The following is a 16423-nucleotide window of genomic DNA, read 5'->3' as shown; positions in this document are numbered from 1 at the left end:
TTCCAGATGCTCAAGCTGGATATATAGCAAAGGCAGAGGAAACAGAGATCAAATTGCCAACATTGGTTGGATCATAGAAAAAGCAAGAGTTCCAGAAGAACATCTACTTCTGCTTCATTGACTATGCTAAAGCCTTTGACTGTGTGGATCACAACAAAGTGTGGAAAATTCTTAAAGAGAATGGAATACCAGACCACCTTACCTGCCTGCTGAGAAACCTGTAAGCAGGTCAAGAAGCAACAGTTAGAACAGGACATGGAACAATGGACTGGTTGTAAATTGGGAAAGGAGCACATCAAGGCTATATATTGTTACCTTGTTTATTTAACTTATATGCAGAGTACATCATGTGAAATGTTGGGATGGATGAAGCACAAGCTGGAATCAAGATTGCTGGGAGAAATAACAATAATCTCAGGTATGCAGATGACATCACCCTTATGGCAGAACATTGAAAACTGTGATAGACTTTATTTTATTGGGCCCCCAAATCACTGAAGACGGTGACTGCAGCCATGAAATTAAGACGCTTGCTCCTTGGAAGAAAAACTGCAAACCTAGAGTGTATTCAAAAAAGAGAGACATTACTTTGCTGACAAAGGTCTATATAGTCAAAGCTATGGTTTTTCCAGTAGTCATGTATGGATGTGAGAATTGGACCATAAAGAAGGCTAAGTGCTGAAGAATTGATGCTTTTGAAATGTGGTGTTGGAGAAGACTCTTGAGAGTCCTGAATATTCATTGAAAGGACTGATGCTGAAGCTCCAGTACTTTGGCCACTTGATACAAAGAGCTGACTCACTGGAAAAGACCCTGATGCTGGTAAAGATTGAAAGCAGAAGGGGATGATAGAGGATGAGATGGTTAGACAGCATCACCAACTCAATGGACATGAGTTTAAGCAAGCTCCAGAAGATGGTGAAGGACAGGGAAGCCTGGTGTGCTGCAGTCCATGGGGTGGCAGAGTCGGACATGACTGAGCAACTGAACAGCAACAATTTTTGGCTGCACTAGATCTTCAATGGCACCCCACTCCAGCACTCTTGCCTGGAAAATCCCATGGGCAGAGGAGCCTGGTGGGCTGCAGTCCATGGGATTGCGAAGAGTCGGACACGACTAAGCGACTTCACTTTCCACTTTCATGCATTGGAGAAGGAAATGGCAACCCACTCCAGTGTTCTTGCCTGGAGAATCCCAAGGATGGGGAGCCTGGTGGGCTGCCGTCTATGGGGTCGCATGGAGTCGGACACGACTGAAGCGATTTAGCAGCAGCAGCAGGTCTTCATTGGTGCGTGTGGGCTTTCTGTATGTGCAGCAAACAGGGGGCTACTCTTTCCTGCTGTGCACGGGCTTCTCGCTGCATGGGTTCTCTTGTTGCTGAGCGTGGGCTCTTGGCTCATGTGCTTCAGTTACTCAGTGCAATGTGGGCTCTTCCTGGAGCAGGGATTGAACTGGTATTCCCTGCACTGGCAGGTGGTTTCTTAACCACTGGACTATCAGGGAAGTCCCCTTCATTAATCTTAAAAAGAGTCTTCCATAGCTAAGTTCTAAAATAAACGTTTAATTTCTAACATAATACAGTAGATATGTTCATCCAAAAGGAAGAATAAAAGCAATAGTATTTTAACTAATATGTGAAGCAGAACAACAAAACAATAAAAATAGATTACATTATCTCTTACAAATTTTTGGATTTGAAAAAGTCTTCTCACTTGGCTTCAACCTCCTTATGAGGAAACTTTCCTTATGAGCAAAATAAAACTTCCAAGAGTTTAAATGATTTATCAGAAGACTCAAAAATATCCTGAAAAAAATTAAGTAAATTTAAATGAAAAAAATGATAAAAAATGGAAGGAAAGCATATGCCTTTCAAGACATTTAGATTCAGTGTTCTATTTCTTTATTTCCTTGATACGACTGTTTCCCTATCATATTTTCCCCCTCATGAATAAGAGGAAGAAAGATGGAGGAGGGAAGTATCCTGAGGAAGAGAATGAGGAATCTGTGCGCCTTTGAGATGAAGTCAACTATAAAACATAAAAGAGGAGAGCAGAGAGGTTTTCAACAAACAAGTCACTAGGAAGTCAGGTATATTATACTAAAGAAATGCTGAACGTAGATTTCATGCAGTTCAGGACTAATATCCCATACCTTGTACAGTTAAAAAACATTAAAAAAAATTTTTTTTGGTATTTGTTTAGCTGCACTGGGCCTTAGTTGTGGCACGTGGGACCTTCTTTGCCACATGCAGAATCTCTAGTTGCAGCCAGCACGTGGGATCTAGTTTCCTGTCCAGGGATGGAACCCATCCCTGCATTGGGAGCTTGGAGTCTTAACCACTGGTCCACCATGGAAGTCCCCAAAACAGCTTTTTCTCTTTCTTAACCATTTTGCCACACTAAAATTATTTATCTAGAAATATGTGTCACAATCAGGACTTTCAGTGACTCCTCACTGCCTACAATGAATGCACTGTTTCATATATTCTACTTATCATTCATTGCCTATAGATGTTTAATAGTCACTATAAAGAAATAATGTGTTGAATGAAAACCAAATATAAAATATATAAACAAAGCTGATAAACGTGATAGAACAATGCTACTCCAAGTTTGATTCACTTACCACCAGTATCATTGTCACACTGAAGGTGGAATATCTGTTTTAAACAGGTTATCAAAGCGACTCTTACAAATGTTAAGGTTTTACACTCTCCCAGATGATTAAAAAGGAGAAGAGGATCTTAACTTCTCTTAGTACTCTTACCCTCCAAATGATATTGAAAACATTTGCTATGTGGCTAGAATTCTTAAAGGTGTTATGTAAGGTGTTAAATAAATGATTCAGATTTCTGGATTCTTAAAGATCATTTAGCCACATTAGGTTACATTCCTTATGGAAGATACAGCTTCATTATTTTGAGTTCTATAAACTTAACATACATATTAATGTTCTTGTGGGTAAACGTGCTTGTAGCAGAACTGGAATCATGGCTAAATATAGCATTTAAGCAAGACTTTCATCTTAAGTAGACATGATAGAATTTTAAATTTACAGAATTCACAATGTGTAGCATACATCCATTTTACATATTCGAAAAAATCTAAACTTAAGGAACTGAAAAGCTGAAAAATATGAGAGGTGGTGGTGCCTACTAATAAGGCACCATTTTGACATCCTATTAAATATTATAAATAAGAAGATTATAGGAGAAAAGGAGCTAAATTCTAAGAGAATAACTGTGGAGAGGGCAACCCATGATCTTGGGAAAAACATAAAGGTGGAAGGAAAAATATTTTGAAAACCGTCAAACATACATTAGTGACAACAGGTAGAAGGTCATTACTCTTGGGAACAAAAGGTAAGAGGAAAGGAGTCCATGTTCTTGTTTTTCTGTGAGTCCTGGTCACTCGCCAGACTTTTCTCTTTTGTTGCCATGACTTTGGGCACTTGGTTTTGCCAACCTAATTCTGTTGGAAGATTAGAAACTATATTATGAACAGTTTTGCTTCATATATGGTGTGTATCGGGTGAAACTCAGGTGTTGTGGTTACTGATGGGCAAAGGAGGAACAGGCATCAGACGGGAAGCTCCATCCATGAACTGGTTATATCTTCTAACACAGGGTTCTCAACCTGACATGTACTTGAACACCATGAAGGGCCTTAAAACAGTGCTGGGCTGGAGAATCGGAATTTCTAACAAATGCCCAGATGATGCTGATGTGCTGGTCTGGTGCACACACTTTGAGAAACACCAGTTTAAAGGAATCAGTAGTCCCAGGACAAAGAAGAGCTAGGTGGATGATGAGGGAAAACAGCATCTCCCTGTAGGGGAGATAGGACATAGACCATTAAATACAAGTTTATCACTTGCTCAGAAAAAACAATCAGGTGTGTACTACAAGGATTGTAACTGACAAAATCAGTAGCTAGATGAAATTTTTTTCTAAAGATGAACCCAAAAATTTAAAAAACTTTTTAAAAGAGACAGTGTTTATTGGCCTATTTAAGAACTGTTGTAGAATCTACTATTATGGGACTGGACCTACTCAGCTAGCCTATTTAAGTTTCGATACTTGAACTAACTTGACAATGAGCATATAAATTCACAAGAAGAGTTTTTTACTTGTTTATCCTTGTGTTAAAATCATAAATAATCTTATCTGTTTTTAATTTGATTATTAAAAAGCAAAATAGTATCATGTAGTAAAAAAGAATTCACCTGCAAATGTACTCTCTGCTGATACCAGCCACTTATTAAAAACGCATTTCTACTAAAATTGTTCTTAAATTCTTAGATTTAGAGCATGTGATAGCTGGACCCAGCTGAGTTTTTATTTTACAGATTAAAAACGCAGGGATGAAAATACATTACAATAATTAATGAAGCCGTTCTAGTTTAGCCTGAAGAGATTTAAAGTTTCCAGTGATGGCTTGTACTGCTGCTGAGGAGCTCATAGACTGGAGCTCGACCAGATAACCACAAACAGCATCCAGGCAGAGGTTCGTGAATCTTCTCCTGTAAAGAAAAAGACATCCATTCAGCCATCTACAGATTCAGAAACACTTCCTCCTATAGGACTTCCCTTCAACTTCTGCTAATCTTACTTAGTAAAGGCCCACAGAAGAGGAAGAATCATGTGATTAAGTAAATGGCAAATAAATGAAAACAGAGAAAGACATGCAGAGGGTAGGTGGATTACCACATACCACCATTTTCCTCTCAAAGATTGTTACAATGAGAAGGCAGGCAGTAAGGAATGACTCCTTAAATTAATATTAAACATTTACACTCATTTGGTCTCCTCAAACAAATGTATCTTGAAATGGCCAATAATATCACAAAAGACATAATGGCACTTCCTAAGTTGCTCATTCAAAATGGAAGGAGTTTAGCAGTAATTCATTAATTTTATCCTTTCATTTACAGGGAGAAATCAGGACAAGGGCTGGAAAATGGAAAAACTCTCAGCTTTTATTATGTGCTAACTGATATCAAATAGTTTCTGCAAACATACACGAGTTTAAATCTCCCATACTTCTTTTAGTCTCTGTATTGTGCCCCACTATCTCCAAGTCTGTTACCCAAATATTTATTCAATGCATTTAAAAACCTTTGGTATATAACACAGTATCTAATTCATAGTTACCTCTCACAATTTAAAACTTGGCTAGGATTTTCAACATATCTTGTCAATAGTACATGTATACAATCCAAAAGGTGTAGTGGCTTCTTCATTCTGTTCCAGAATGGATCCTATAAAGAAAAAACATCATCAGTTTTAAGGTGAATTGTGTCAACTCATTTTTCCCTCACTTATGTTAGTTAAAATACTCATCAGAGTTCAGTGCACTGAAAACTGCACTGTGATGTCATTTAGGAAGAATATTTGATGTATCATTGCACTTTGCAGAGCATATTAATTTGCTGTTTAGGAACCCGAGATAACAGGAAAAAAAAGAATCCATTTCTTCCTATTGACTGTGACATGATTCTTACCTGGAACCTATGCAGATTTAATCTGATAGTGTGAATAAGAGACGAAACCAAAAAAAAAGAAAGACTAAACCAGTAGTCAGAGAATCTTAATTCCAGTTCTGACTCCACCATTACTAGCCATGTGACTTGAATAGGTTATTTAACATCTCTGCTCTTGTCAGATGTAGATGGGATATTATTAGTTGTTCACTTCTGTCAAAGGCTCAGTGTGAGTTTTAATGAGATAAATACGTGCCTTGGAAAGCACTGTATGAATGTTCTGATGAAGCTACTATAATCATGACTAGTATTAAATACAAGCCAGTTCAACAGGTTTCGTTCTTTCATCTTAGAATAAAAATTACAAAACATAAATCCAATAAGGTTAAATATGCTGAGAAAGATCTTAAAAAAAAAAAACTGAGGTATAACTGACATATAACATTGTATTAGTTTCAGGTGTACAATGCAGTGATTTGCTGTTTGCGTTCAAAATGATGCAAAATGATCACCATAAAAAGCCTAGTTATCCAATGTCATCATATAGTTAAATTTTCCTTTTCTTGTGGAAAGATCTTTAAGCACTGATATTTTAGATGAAGTTACAAGGATTGAGAATAAATATTTTGTTTTTACAGTGAATGATATTTTGTTCCTTTATTTACTTTTCTTTTTTGGCTGTGCTGCGTTTTCATTGTGCACTCAGGCTCTCTAGCTATGGTGTGCGGGCTTATCTGCCCTGTCGCACGTGGGATCTCAGTTCCCCGGCCAGGGATCAAACCTACATGCCCTGTGTTGGGAGGTGGATTCTTAATCTCTGGACCACCAGGAAAGGTTCTATCCCTTTAAAGTAAGTAATTCTTAATGTATTTAGCCTATTCCGCTAAAAGTAAAGCATATGTAATTATGCTTTATTGATACTGAAAAATATTTGATTTTTATAATGGTATATAACAAAGCAACTCTCATTACTAGTATCAAAAGTCTGAAGCATGATAATCTCTGATACTCAACGAATGAAGCAAATTTCTGATGCAACTCTATTATATGATACTTATAAGCACACAACCAAAAAATCCACTCCTGTATCTAGAAAATTAAATTTATTTAACTCAATTATTTTAATATTTTCCTTACCCGTGACTTGAACAAGTGATCATATACTTCCAGTAGTCTAGGTAATGGCACTCCAATTTCGTTCATTGTCTGTATCACAAAACCCACATCCCAGTTCAAAGTACAAACTTGCTGCTCTAAGAACTGCACGATAAAATCTGGGGAGAGAGAAAGATCAGTTGGGATTGTTAACTCTACTTTTGCCCCAGTGTTACCAAGATATAATTGACATATAGCACTGTGTAAGTTTAAGGGGTAAATGTAATGATCTAAAACATACTGCAAAATGTCTTCCACAATAAAATTATTTAACATGTCCTGCACCTGATATAATCACTAATTTTTGTTGTTCTAGATTTGTTAACCCTTGATACTAAAAAGTAGGTCTTATTCATAACTGAGCAGCTTCTAGAGGGAAATTTTTTTAAAAAATTTGAGGGTTTTTAAAAAACCCTCAAAACGAATAATCTTTGAATATAAAATAAGGCATATACCAAAACAGGCAAACCTATAGAGACAGAAAGATTAGTGGTTGGTTAAGGCTGAGGGTGGATATTTCTTTTTGATGAAAATGGTCTAAATTTAACTGTGACGGTTGCACAACTCTGCAAATATGCTAAAGCCATTCACTTACATACTTCAAAGCTATTAGGGAAAAAACTATTAGAGTGAATGTAGAAAACAGCAAAAGGTACAAGTGGAGAATTGAGACCATTGACAATCACACTTTTAGAGAAGGCCTGCTGATACTTTTTTTTTTTCTTTTAATTTATTCAATTATTCATTTATTTATTTCTTGGCTGTGTGGAGTCTCAGTTGCGGCATGCAGGAACTTTGACCTTTGTTGTGGCATGAGAGATTTGTAGTTGCGTCATAAGGAATCTTTAGTTGTGGCATGTGGGATCTAGCTCCCCAATCAGAATCAAACCCAGGCCCCCTGCTCGGGGAGCATGGAATCTTAAACACCGGACCACCGGGGAAATCTCATGATAAGAGTTCCTTAATATCTGGAAACACTGGATCTTAACAGCTTTTCAGAAAAAGAAGGGCTGCTGTTATCTTGATTTTAGAAATATCAAATATAATATTCATAAGATTCTTCTTTATTTTGGTGACTCTAATTGTGGTCCCACTCTCACTTTTCACTACCTGTTACATCATAAATAAGCTCTTAACAGAAGCAATCACATTCATATTTATGGTATCTAAAATCTGAGACTGACCAATGTGAATAGCCATGGGCAAGAAGAATCACTGAAGACTGAACCTGCATCTCCCCTACAAGTTACCACACAGAGATTCTGGAGAGGTAATAGAAATTCTAAAGTCTCTTAATTTGTTCTAGCTTGAAGTTTCCTGTTTGCCTTTGACAGAGTGATAGAAAAAGGAAGTTCTCTTCTACTCTAAATTTTATTGGGCGAAACAATTAACAATCTTAAGTCAAAGAAGAAATACCCTCAAAAGGTACTGTCACAATGTGGTCATTTTGCTATTAAAATTGTCAAGCTTCACACACTCATATAGTTGCTATTTTACCAATCAATGGAAACAGTGACAGACTTTATTTTGGGGGGCTCCAAAATCACTGCAGATGGTGACCGCAGCCATGAAATTAAAAGATGATTGCTCCTTGGAAGAAAAGCTATGACCAACCTAGACAGCATATTAAAAAGAAGAGACATTACTTTGCCAACAAAGGCCCGTCTAGTCAAAGCTATGGTTTTTCCAGTAGTCATGTATGGATGTGAGACGAGGGACTATAAAGAAAGCTGAGCACTGAAGAATTGATGCTTTTGAACTGTGGTGTTGGAGAAGACTCTTGAGAGTCCCTTGGACTGCAAGGAGATCCAACCAGTCCATCCTAAAGGAAATCAGTCCTGAATATTCATTGGAAGGACTGATGCTGACGCTGAAACTCGAATACTTTGGCCACCAGATGTGAAGAAATGACTCATTTGAAAAGACCCTGATGCTGGGAAAGATTGAAGGCAGGACGAGAAGGCAGGACAGAGGATGAGATGGTTGGATGGCATCACCGACTCAATGGACATGAGTTTGAGCAAGCTCTGGGAGTTGGTGATGGACAGGGTAGTGTGGTGTGCTGCAGTCCATGGGGTCGCAAGGAGTCGGACACAACTGAGCAATTGAACTGAACTGAACCGAAATGGCATAGGCAGTTTTTAATATTGTACGTATAAGAAATAAGGGTATGATTATAACAGTTTTATTTCTTACCATGCCCAGGAATAAATCCTAAATCAGAGGAGACCTGTAAACAAGTCTGTATCTTCATATTTTAAAAACAATATAAGGTTATAAGTATCTTCATGTTTCTCAGCACTTTTTGAAAGCACAAAGTACTTATTTAACATTCTACTGTATGAATGTGTTTATGTTGAGTCTATTGTTTTATGACCGAAGAAGACTTTACCAGTTGGCAAATGGCTCATAATAGAGTTTCCTACCTTACAAATTTGGTTAAGAGATTCACAGAAATTACATTTTTAACACAACTACTTGCTATTTTAAAGAAAAATATGTCCTCAATATATACAGGGAGCAGTTAAACCAATCACAGGTCATCAACACATGAAAACATCAGCTATTTTTCCCTTCTCTTCAAACTTGTATAGGGTTGCCAATAATATAACACTGTGGTCTGTTAGCACTATTTCAACATAGCTATGTAAACCTGGAAGGTCAAGCAAAGAAAGTTTCACATCCAAAACTATTCATCAACATATCCTACTATTCTTTGGAAGTGCTTCTTTCTGGAGAGGTAGAATTAAACTGCAAAGCTGACAAATTGCAGCAACAAAATGATTTTGCTCTAAAAACCATTATTTTTCCATGTCAATGAAGAACACCATCAAAACAAAGAGAAGACAAAAGCCCCATGACTGTAGCTGAAGTTATGGCTCACCGAGAGGAAAGAAGCGAGGCGTGCCGGCATATATCTTGCCCAGGAGCACAATCTTGAGACTAAGAGCATGCATCCTGTCTGGGGAGCTCAATGTCACACTTTCATTTAGTTCTGTAAGAAAAAGACAAGTCATTAGAAACCCAAAGTGTTTTTTTTTTAATTTTTGGCCTTGTGGCATGGGATCTAGTTCCCTGAAAGTGAAACTGTTAGTCACTCAGTCAAATCCTACTCTTTGTAGACCGCATGGACTGTAGCCCACCAGGCTCCTCTGTCCATGGGATTTCCTAGGCAAGAATACTGGAGTGGGTTGCCATTTCCTTCTCCCCGAAGTGTTTTTAATGTGAAAAGTTTAAACTATTTTATTGTGTCTCAAGGGACAAAATACGATAGAGCTTGTCTGTATTCACATTAATATAATGAGCAGATTCTGTTTTTCTGTTAGTGTCTGACATACTATCATCTTAGAAGGGGACTGGTTATGGCATTCTGAGCTAAGTATCTCAGAATTCCTTACTAAGCAGTGCAAACCATAAAAATCACAATCTTTTCTGAGGGTCCTCTTAAACATTCACTGGAATCCTTCTCTAGAGGATCACCCTCAACCATATCCAGGTACCTGTCACTTACCCTCTGCTTAGATATATACAATTTTCACGAGCCCTTAATATATGATCACTAACAGTGTACATTCGCTCTTCTACCAAGTCATTAAATAATGTGTAGCTAACAGACCTAGCTGTGAACACTTACCTTTTTCTATGATATCTTGCCAAAGTGTCTGCACCAGTATAGGGTCTGAATAACCAGCACAGTGAATTATTGCAAGTTTACATTCTGCAAGTTTAAATGGGTCAGCAAACTCCCCATAAAGCTGTAGGATAAAATGCCAACATCCATCAAGAGGTTAGTATTCAGAAATTAACAATAAAGAACCCCCTGAAAGTTAAAAGTAACCAAAGATGTTATCTGAAGTTCCTAAAATATGATATAAATATGTGATGGTGTGTAGGTTGTCATAATGCCAGATTAAGAATAGTTAAGACATTTAAACAAATTTCAATACGTGTGCCTTTTTTTTTTCCCCTTGGCTAAGAGCAAGATGCCTCAGTGACACTTCTTTTAGAACTACTATTGTCCAAATTAAGGTTTGAAAAGATCATGGATATACTGACAAATCTAAGGGTGCTTCTGGGTACTCAGAGAAATGTCCAGTAATAATTGAAAAAGAAACTGTTCCAGAGGGTACTGAGTGGGAAAGGCTTGGCAAGTTGGGCAAATATAAATTATTTTTTCAAGACAAGAAACAGCCCATAAATTAGATGGCAGGAGTTTTAACAAAGCCCCATGTGAGGTTGATAGATTCTTGACAGAAAGTGGCCTGGAAAGAGAAACATGCTCTAAGGGTGAGGTAACATGGTGGTTTCAGCCCAGTGACATGCTCCCAAAGATGGCTCAATTGCTTTCTTAAACACAAAGGAAAATGCAAAAGAAACAAGGAATTTGTAGATAATAGCTGATTATCATAGGGATTTCATTTGCCTTTTCATTACCTTAGTTATGTCCATTAGTTCAGAATCCAGCTGAGAAATTGCATCCTGTACAGAAGAATGATGGGAATATTGCCTTTGTAGTGTCTCTTGTATCTGAAGTTGGATCCTGGCAACCTGGTTTGGGTAGAAAAAAGCAAATCTTAAGTTATTCATGATAAATCACCAGGTATTTGGAGAAATGACTCCTAGTATCTGACTTTAAGTTTGTTTGCTAAATAACAAACTTTTAAGTTGGTTAAAATAAAATAACAGCATAGTAAATAACTACAGTTAATGATATGTATTGCATATTTAGAAAGTTGCCTAGAGAGTAGATATTAATAAGTTCTCATCACAAGAAAAAAAATTTTTTGTAATCATGTATGGTGACAAATGCTAACCAGACTTATTGTGATCATTTTACAATATACAGAAAAATTTAATCATTATGTTGTATACCTGAGCAATTGTTATATGTCAGTTCTACCTCAATAAAAAAAATGTATAAAGGCTTTTATCAGAACAGACTAGCAACCCTTCATTACAGCAAAGAGCATTACACAGGGACTGGGCTGTGCCTGAGAGCCTTTGCTGCCCACCAACACCAGTTTCTCCTATGATTACAGCCAGACAAAATGGCCAGAACTCTACTTCACAGCCTCCTTTGCATGGAATCTGGCCCTAAGACTAAGTTCTCTTCAAAGCAATGTGAACATAAGTATGCCACTTCAGGGCTTAGGTTTTTTAAGAGTGAATGTGCTTCTGACATGCTCTCTTCACATTTCTTCCCTCTGATCAAAAAAACAAACAAACAAAAAAACACAAACTAAGTGGAAGAATGCCACATGTCAATCAGGAACACCAACTCTGGATTTTCGTGATTCAGGAATAAGCTTTTGTATATGGACCACTACATATACATTAGTGTGTCTCTTAGTAAAGGCTTTAGCCCACTCTACTTCATACATCTATTAATAATCTCTGGAATTAATGGTGAATGCAATATAATCTGCTTAGTGTTAGAAGAGTTAGAATAAACCTTTAGAAATGTCACAGAGAAAACTTTTAGATTATAGCAATGCCCTAGGATCCAAGTGCTGTATTGGTAAAATCTTTTATTTATATATAAATATGAAAATAAAGAAAGAAGGCAGAAGAGATTAAAATTAATACTGACTGCTACAGACCTACTATTTATTAGGAGAAGAAGAGAAGTGGACTAACACATGGCTAATAATCAGTGTGGATAGGCTTAAGTATTGTTAGCACTTACTTCCATTTTTTCTTCTAATTCATGAAGGAATTCACCATCTGCAGCTATTGATGAAATGGCAGTGGAACTTTTGGCACTAAGGATGGCACGAGCAATGTATTCTAGTCGCTGCTGAAGTGAAATTTCTGTGCTGGAGGCAGAAAATCCTTACTGTTATTTATGTGAATTCTTAAGGAGCCTATATATATATATATCAGTTATGATGTACTATTTTATACCAAATTAACATAAAAGGCCATTTGAAACTTGAAAAAGTAGAGGATTTCTAACAAAAGAGATTCACAATTTAAGTGAACACATAAAGAAATACTTATATCCAAAAAATTATCTTGTAAAACTTCAGTATATTAAAAGTTGGAACCTTCTAAAGTTAAAGAAAACTTTTTGTTATTCCTCATATTCTTCATTTCTCTACCTTAATGTGGCCAAACCCAAACTGATACCCAAAATGCAGAACACTTCTTAATTGAGAAGAAATTATATGCTCAGTTTTAAGGAAGCAAAAATTCTGAAAAAGTACAAAGACCGCAAAAATGTATTGTTGATTACTTGTAAAACGTGCAACAGAACAGTTAAACGTCGTGATAAAAGGAGAAGCTTCCTATCAGCATTGAAGAGCAATCCTAGCATTCTCACAAGCAAACTCAGCCTGAAGAACCCAGAAAGAAAGACCACTAAGTTCTGCAAACCTAAATCATGGTATATCTCGTCCAAAGGCAAGAAGAGCCCAACCCTGATCTTCAGAACACCTGCATCTGGACAGTCAACACCCATCTGGTCCTCAAAGAACGTGAGCGAAACAAAGACACACCTCTCAGCTAGAAGTGTTGCTTAGTCAGTGACTCTGGAAAGAATCCAAAGGTGAACTTTAGAAATTTCTCCTGTGTAAAGGATAAACTAGGGAAATAAAAAAATGTTTAATGTAATTTCTGAAACTTAGAAAAACTGCCTTTACAAAAACTTGTATTTATTCTTAAAGTACATGGAGACTGGGGTCCAAGAACAAACTCTTCCTGGCATTCTTCAGTGTTTAATGGGGAAAAATACCTTGTTAGAATGAAAAACTGAAATGTGCCTCCCTCACAGGGTGATTATGAGGGTCAAAAATATATAAAAGGTCCTTGTGAGTAGTAAAGATATATATGGACAAAGAAAACAAAAGACTCTGTACCTTTGGGAGCCTTGTTTCATAAAGGCTTTATTTCCCCCCTCTCATTTCTTAAAAAAAAAAACCACTTGAAACAAACATTTTGCAAGTGGATAACATTTCCAAATTACTTAAAGTATAATATTCTACAGCTGCCAACTTATTTGGTACAGCTTACATATATAAAAAAAGAGTGCAGTGAGAAAGAGTAACATAATAGTTGGAAAAAGATTTTACTGTGGAAAGAGATGGATGCTAAGTTAAGAGCTATAGACTAGATGTACAGGGTCCTCATATGCAGGGGAAATTAGGTTGCATGCGTGTGTGAAGTAGAAATGGACAATGGGCACTGTTCTTAAAAGAGGATTTCTGAATATTTTATAACAAGAACGTAGTAATTGTGATAACAAGGAAAAAAGTCTAAAAATTCAAATGAAAAGACAATTAAGGGCCACTCTAATAGTGCAAGCAACGAGCAGCATGACCAAAATGACTTACAAAGATTTGTACAGTAATGGTACTTGGATGTACTAAGAGGAATGACAAGAGTAATCCAGAAATGAGATTCTGAAGGCCTGGATAAGGTCACAGTCCATATGTGCCTCTGAGGGCAGAAAATAATAGGCACTCAAATACTGGATAAAGAAATGAATTACAGAACCTTAAAATAGAGCTATAGTGAATTAAATATTTAATAATGCTGTCATTTCATCTTAATTTTGTTTTGTTTTTTTTTTTTTGGTCAATTCTTAATTATACAAAAACTATGACTTGACCAAGGCCTTTACTCCGAAATACATTTTAGGTCTTTACTAGCTCAAATTCCTTTTCTTTCCTTTTATTAAACCAAAGACAAATTGAAGTCACTACAATATATGTTATTTTCTATATGTGAGGGGAATTTATGAAAATCAAGTGATTATTATGACCAAAGATGGCAAGAAGATAAAAAATGCTTTGGGCCCACACACGCAGTAATTACAACTGCATGAGTGCACACACAGACGCACACTCTCCCACTTGCTATCAGCCACATCTGGATGCCTGACGTAACCATTCTGATTAACATGGTTTAATCACAGCTTTGCCTCAAACACCTCCTCTTATGACCTTATGTTTTAAAAATAGCACCATATTCTTTTGGCAACATTTCAAAGGAAGAGGGTCAAATTAATAATCTTTCCAAAATTCTATTAAGTTGTCTTTATATAACAATCTAATTGGATATATCAATGCCTTCTGTAACAGAACTCTTAACACTCCGTAATATATATGCTGTGAGACCTTGTCAGGAGCTTAAACCAAGGGAAGAGTTGGGGAAATTGGTCTGGAATTTATTAAACATTTAAAATTATAAAGCCTTTGAGAAGCATTTTTTGTCTTTCAATTAATAATAGTAATGATTTGCTGTCAGTAGGAAAAGAATCTAAAGACATAGTTTAAAGAAAAAGGGTTTAGAAAATAGTTTGAATAGAGTCTGTTTAGTACGAGTTATTTGGTACCTTTACACATTATTAAAAATGAAACAAACAAAAAGAAAAAACTATAAACTTTAGGTAAATCCAGGGCTTCCCATGTGGTTCAAATGGTAAAGAATCTCTCTGCAATGCTGGAGACCTGGGTTCAATCTCTGGGTCAGGAAGATCCCCTGGAGAAGGGCATGGCAACCCACTCCAGTATTCTTGCCTGGAGAATCGCCATGGACAGAGGAGCCTGGCGGGCTACAGTCCATGGAGTCACAAACAAGCAGAAATGACTGAGCGACCAACACTTTCACTTTAGGTAAATCCAAGTAAACTCATAAAAATTCTATATACGTGTAACCTGAATAAAGTTTTTAACTAGATATGGTCCAGTTATCAATTACTCATCACCATGAGAATGGGAGGCCATACCTATGCATGTCAGCCAGTTTGGACAGGACACGAGCTGCACTGCTGAAACTTCTGTTCTTCTCGTAATACCTCCAGAGCAGATCCATATAACGAACTTTGTTTTGATCAACTTTGGTCATTCGTACTAGATGGGGCTCCAGAAATGGAGAAGCAATCTGGAAATTGTACAGTTGTTCAGAAACATTTTCTGACCTCTCACTTGCTCCTTACATAATAAATATATCATCATTTTATAGGTGTGCCTTGTTTTATGAATACATAAGCAATATTATAATCCAGTAACAGATAAGAAAGGGGCAATTTTTCTCATTATAAATTATCAAAGAATTGCTATGCCGGTTGTATTATGTTGATAAAAATAATTTATTACAATCCAATTGGAAATCTTTTAATAAACTTTGAGAACACAGTTACTGATTTCTAGCCTCTGAGCTCAAAGACATCCTTGCCACAATCTGTTGCCATTTTACAGAGTGAGGAACACTGACATTTAGGGTAGTGAAAGGACATTTATGAAGCAGCTTAATGGCAGAGTTAAGACAAAGTTCAGGTCTCCGAATTCATAATCCATTGATTCTCATGCCACAATATAAACAATCCCAATCAGCTTCTAAATAACAAGAAAATGAGAGCAACAGGATACCATACTAGAAAAAAGTATTACATTACTTGGCTTTTCACTCATACCTAATGGTTGGTATTTCCTAATAACCATATATACTAACCCACTCAGTTAATGCTACTTAAAAATATAAATTCACACTATTGGTATAAAAAATATTTACCTGTAGCAGTTTATCTGCAAGGTCTGCCTGTATTAGCCAGTTATAAAGGGCAATACTAAAGAGCTCATCTTTGGATCGCTGAGACAATTTAAGCATTTGTTCAAACTAAAAAAACAAAACAGTAAAAATTAGCACAGTTAAACACTTGACCTGACCTTCAGCCTTTTAAACCTCTAGCAAGAAATCAAGAATCTTTAAATGGTAAGTTCTGAGAGCTATCACCTTTCCCTAGATGATTATACCACCGCCACCACCGTGCAGAACTTCTAAATGC

At 36.7% G+C, this 16423-nt stretch overlaps 1 protein-coding gene across 6 annotated transcripts in view; it reads right to left on the bottom strand.

The window, feature by feature from the left end:
• Positions 1-306: 306 nt before the first annotated feature.
• Positions 307-16423, bottom strand: part of NUP155 (nucleoporin 155) — a 54990-nt gene continuing 38873 nt past the window's right edge. The window contains exons 27-37 of one of the 6 annotated variants that reach the window (XR_011249555.1): positions 16150-16254; positions 15365-15519; positions 12323-12452; positions 11071-11184; positions 10271-10391; positions 9521-9631; positions 6619-6755; positions 5153-5259; positions 4378-4521; positions 3318-3827; positions 307-2027 (exon numbers count right to left, since the gene is read on the bottom strand). Coding sequence is in view for 5 of the 6 variants with exons in the window: in XM_069555872.1 (XP_069411973.1) it covers positions 4383-4521; positions 5153-5259; positions 6619-6755; positions 9521-9631; positions 10271-10391; positions 11071-11184; positions 12323-12452; positions 15365-15519; positions 16150-16254 (1119 nt within the window). In the remaining variant the exon portion in view is untranslated. Of the gene's footprint in view, positions 3828-4301; positions 4522-5152; positions 5260-6618; positions 6756-9520; positions 9632-10270; positions 10392-11070; positions 11185-12322; positions 12453-13054; positions 13220-15364; positions 15520-16149; positions 16255-16423 lie in introns of those variants that run through there. The other 5 variants (XM_069555872.1, XM_069555873.1, XM_069555874.1 and 2 more) reach the window with 5 other exon arrangements.

This window comes from Ovis canadensis, chromosome 16 (genome assembly GCF_042477335.2).
Source record: "Ovis canadensis isolate MfBH-ARS-UI-01 breed Bighorn chromosome 16, ARS-UI_OviCan_v2, whole genome shotgun sequence".
NCBI classification, from domain to species: domain Eukaryota; kingdom Metazoa; phylum Chordata; class Mammalia; order Artiodactyla; family Bovidae; genus Ovis; species Ovis canadensis.
Note: the sequence above shows the minus strand (reverse complement) of the source record. Positions and strands in the feature narration are given on the sequence as shown.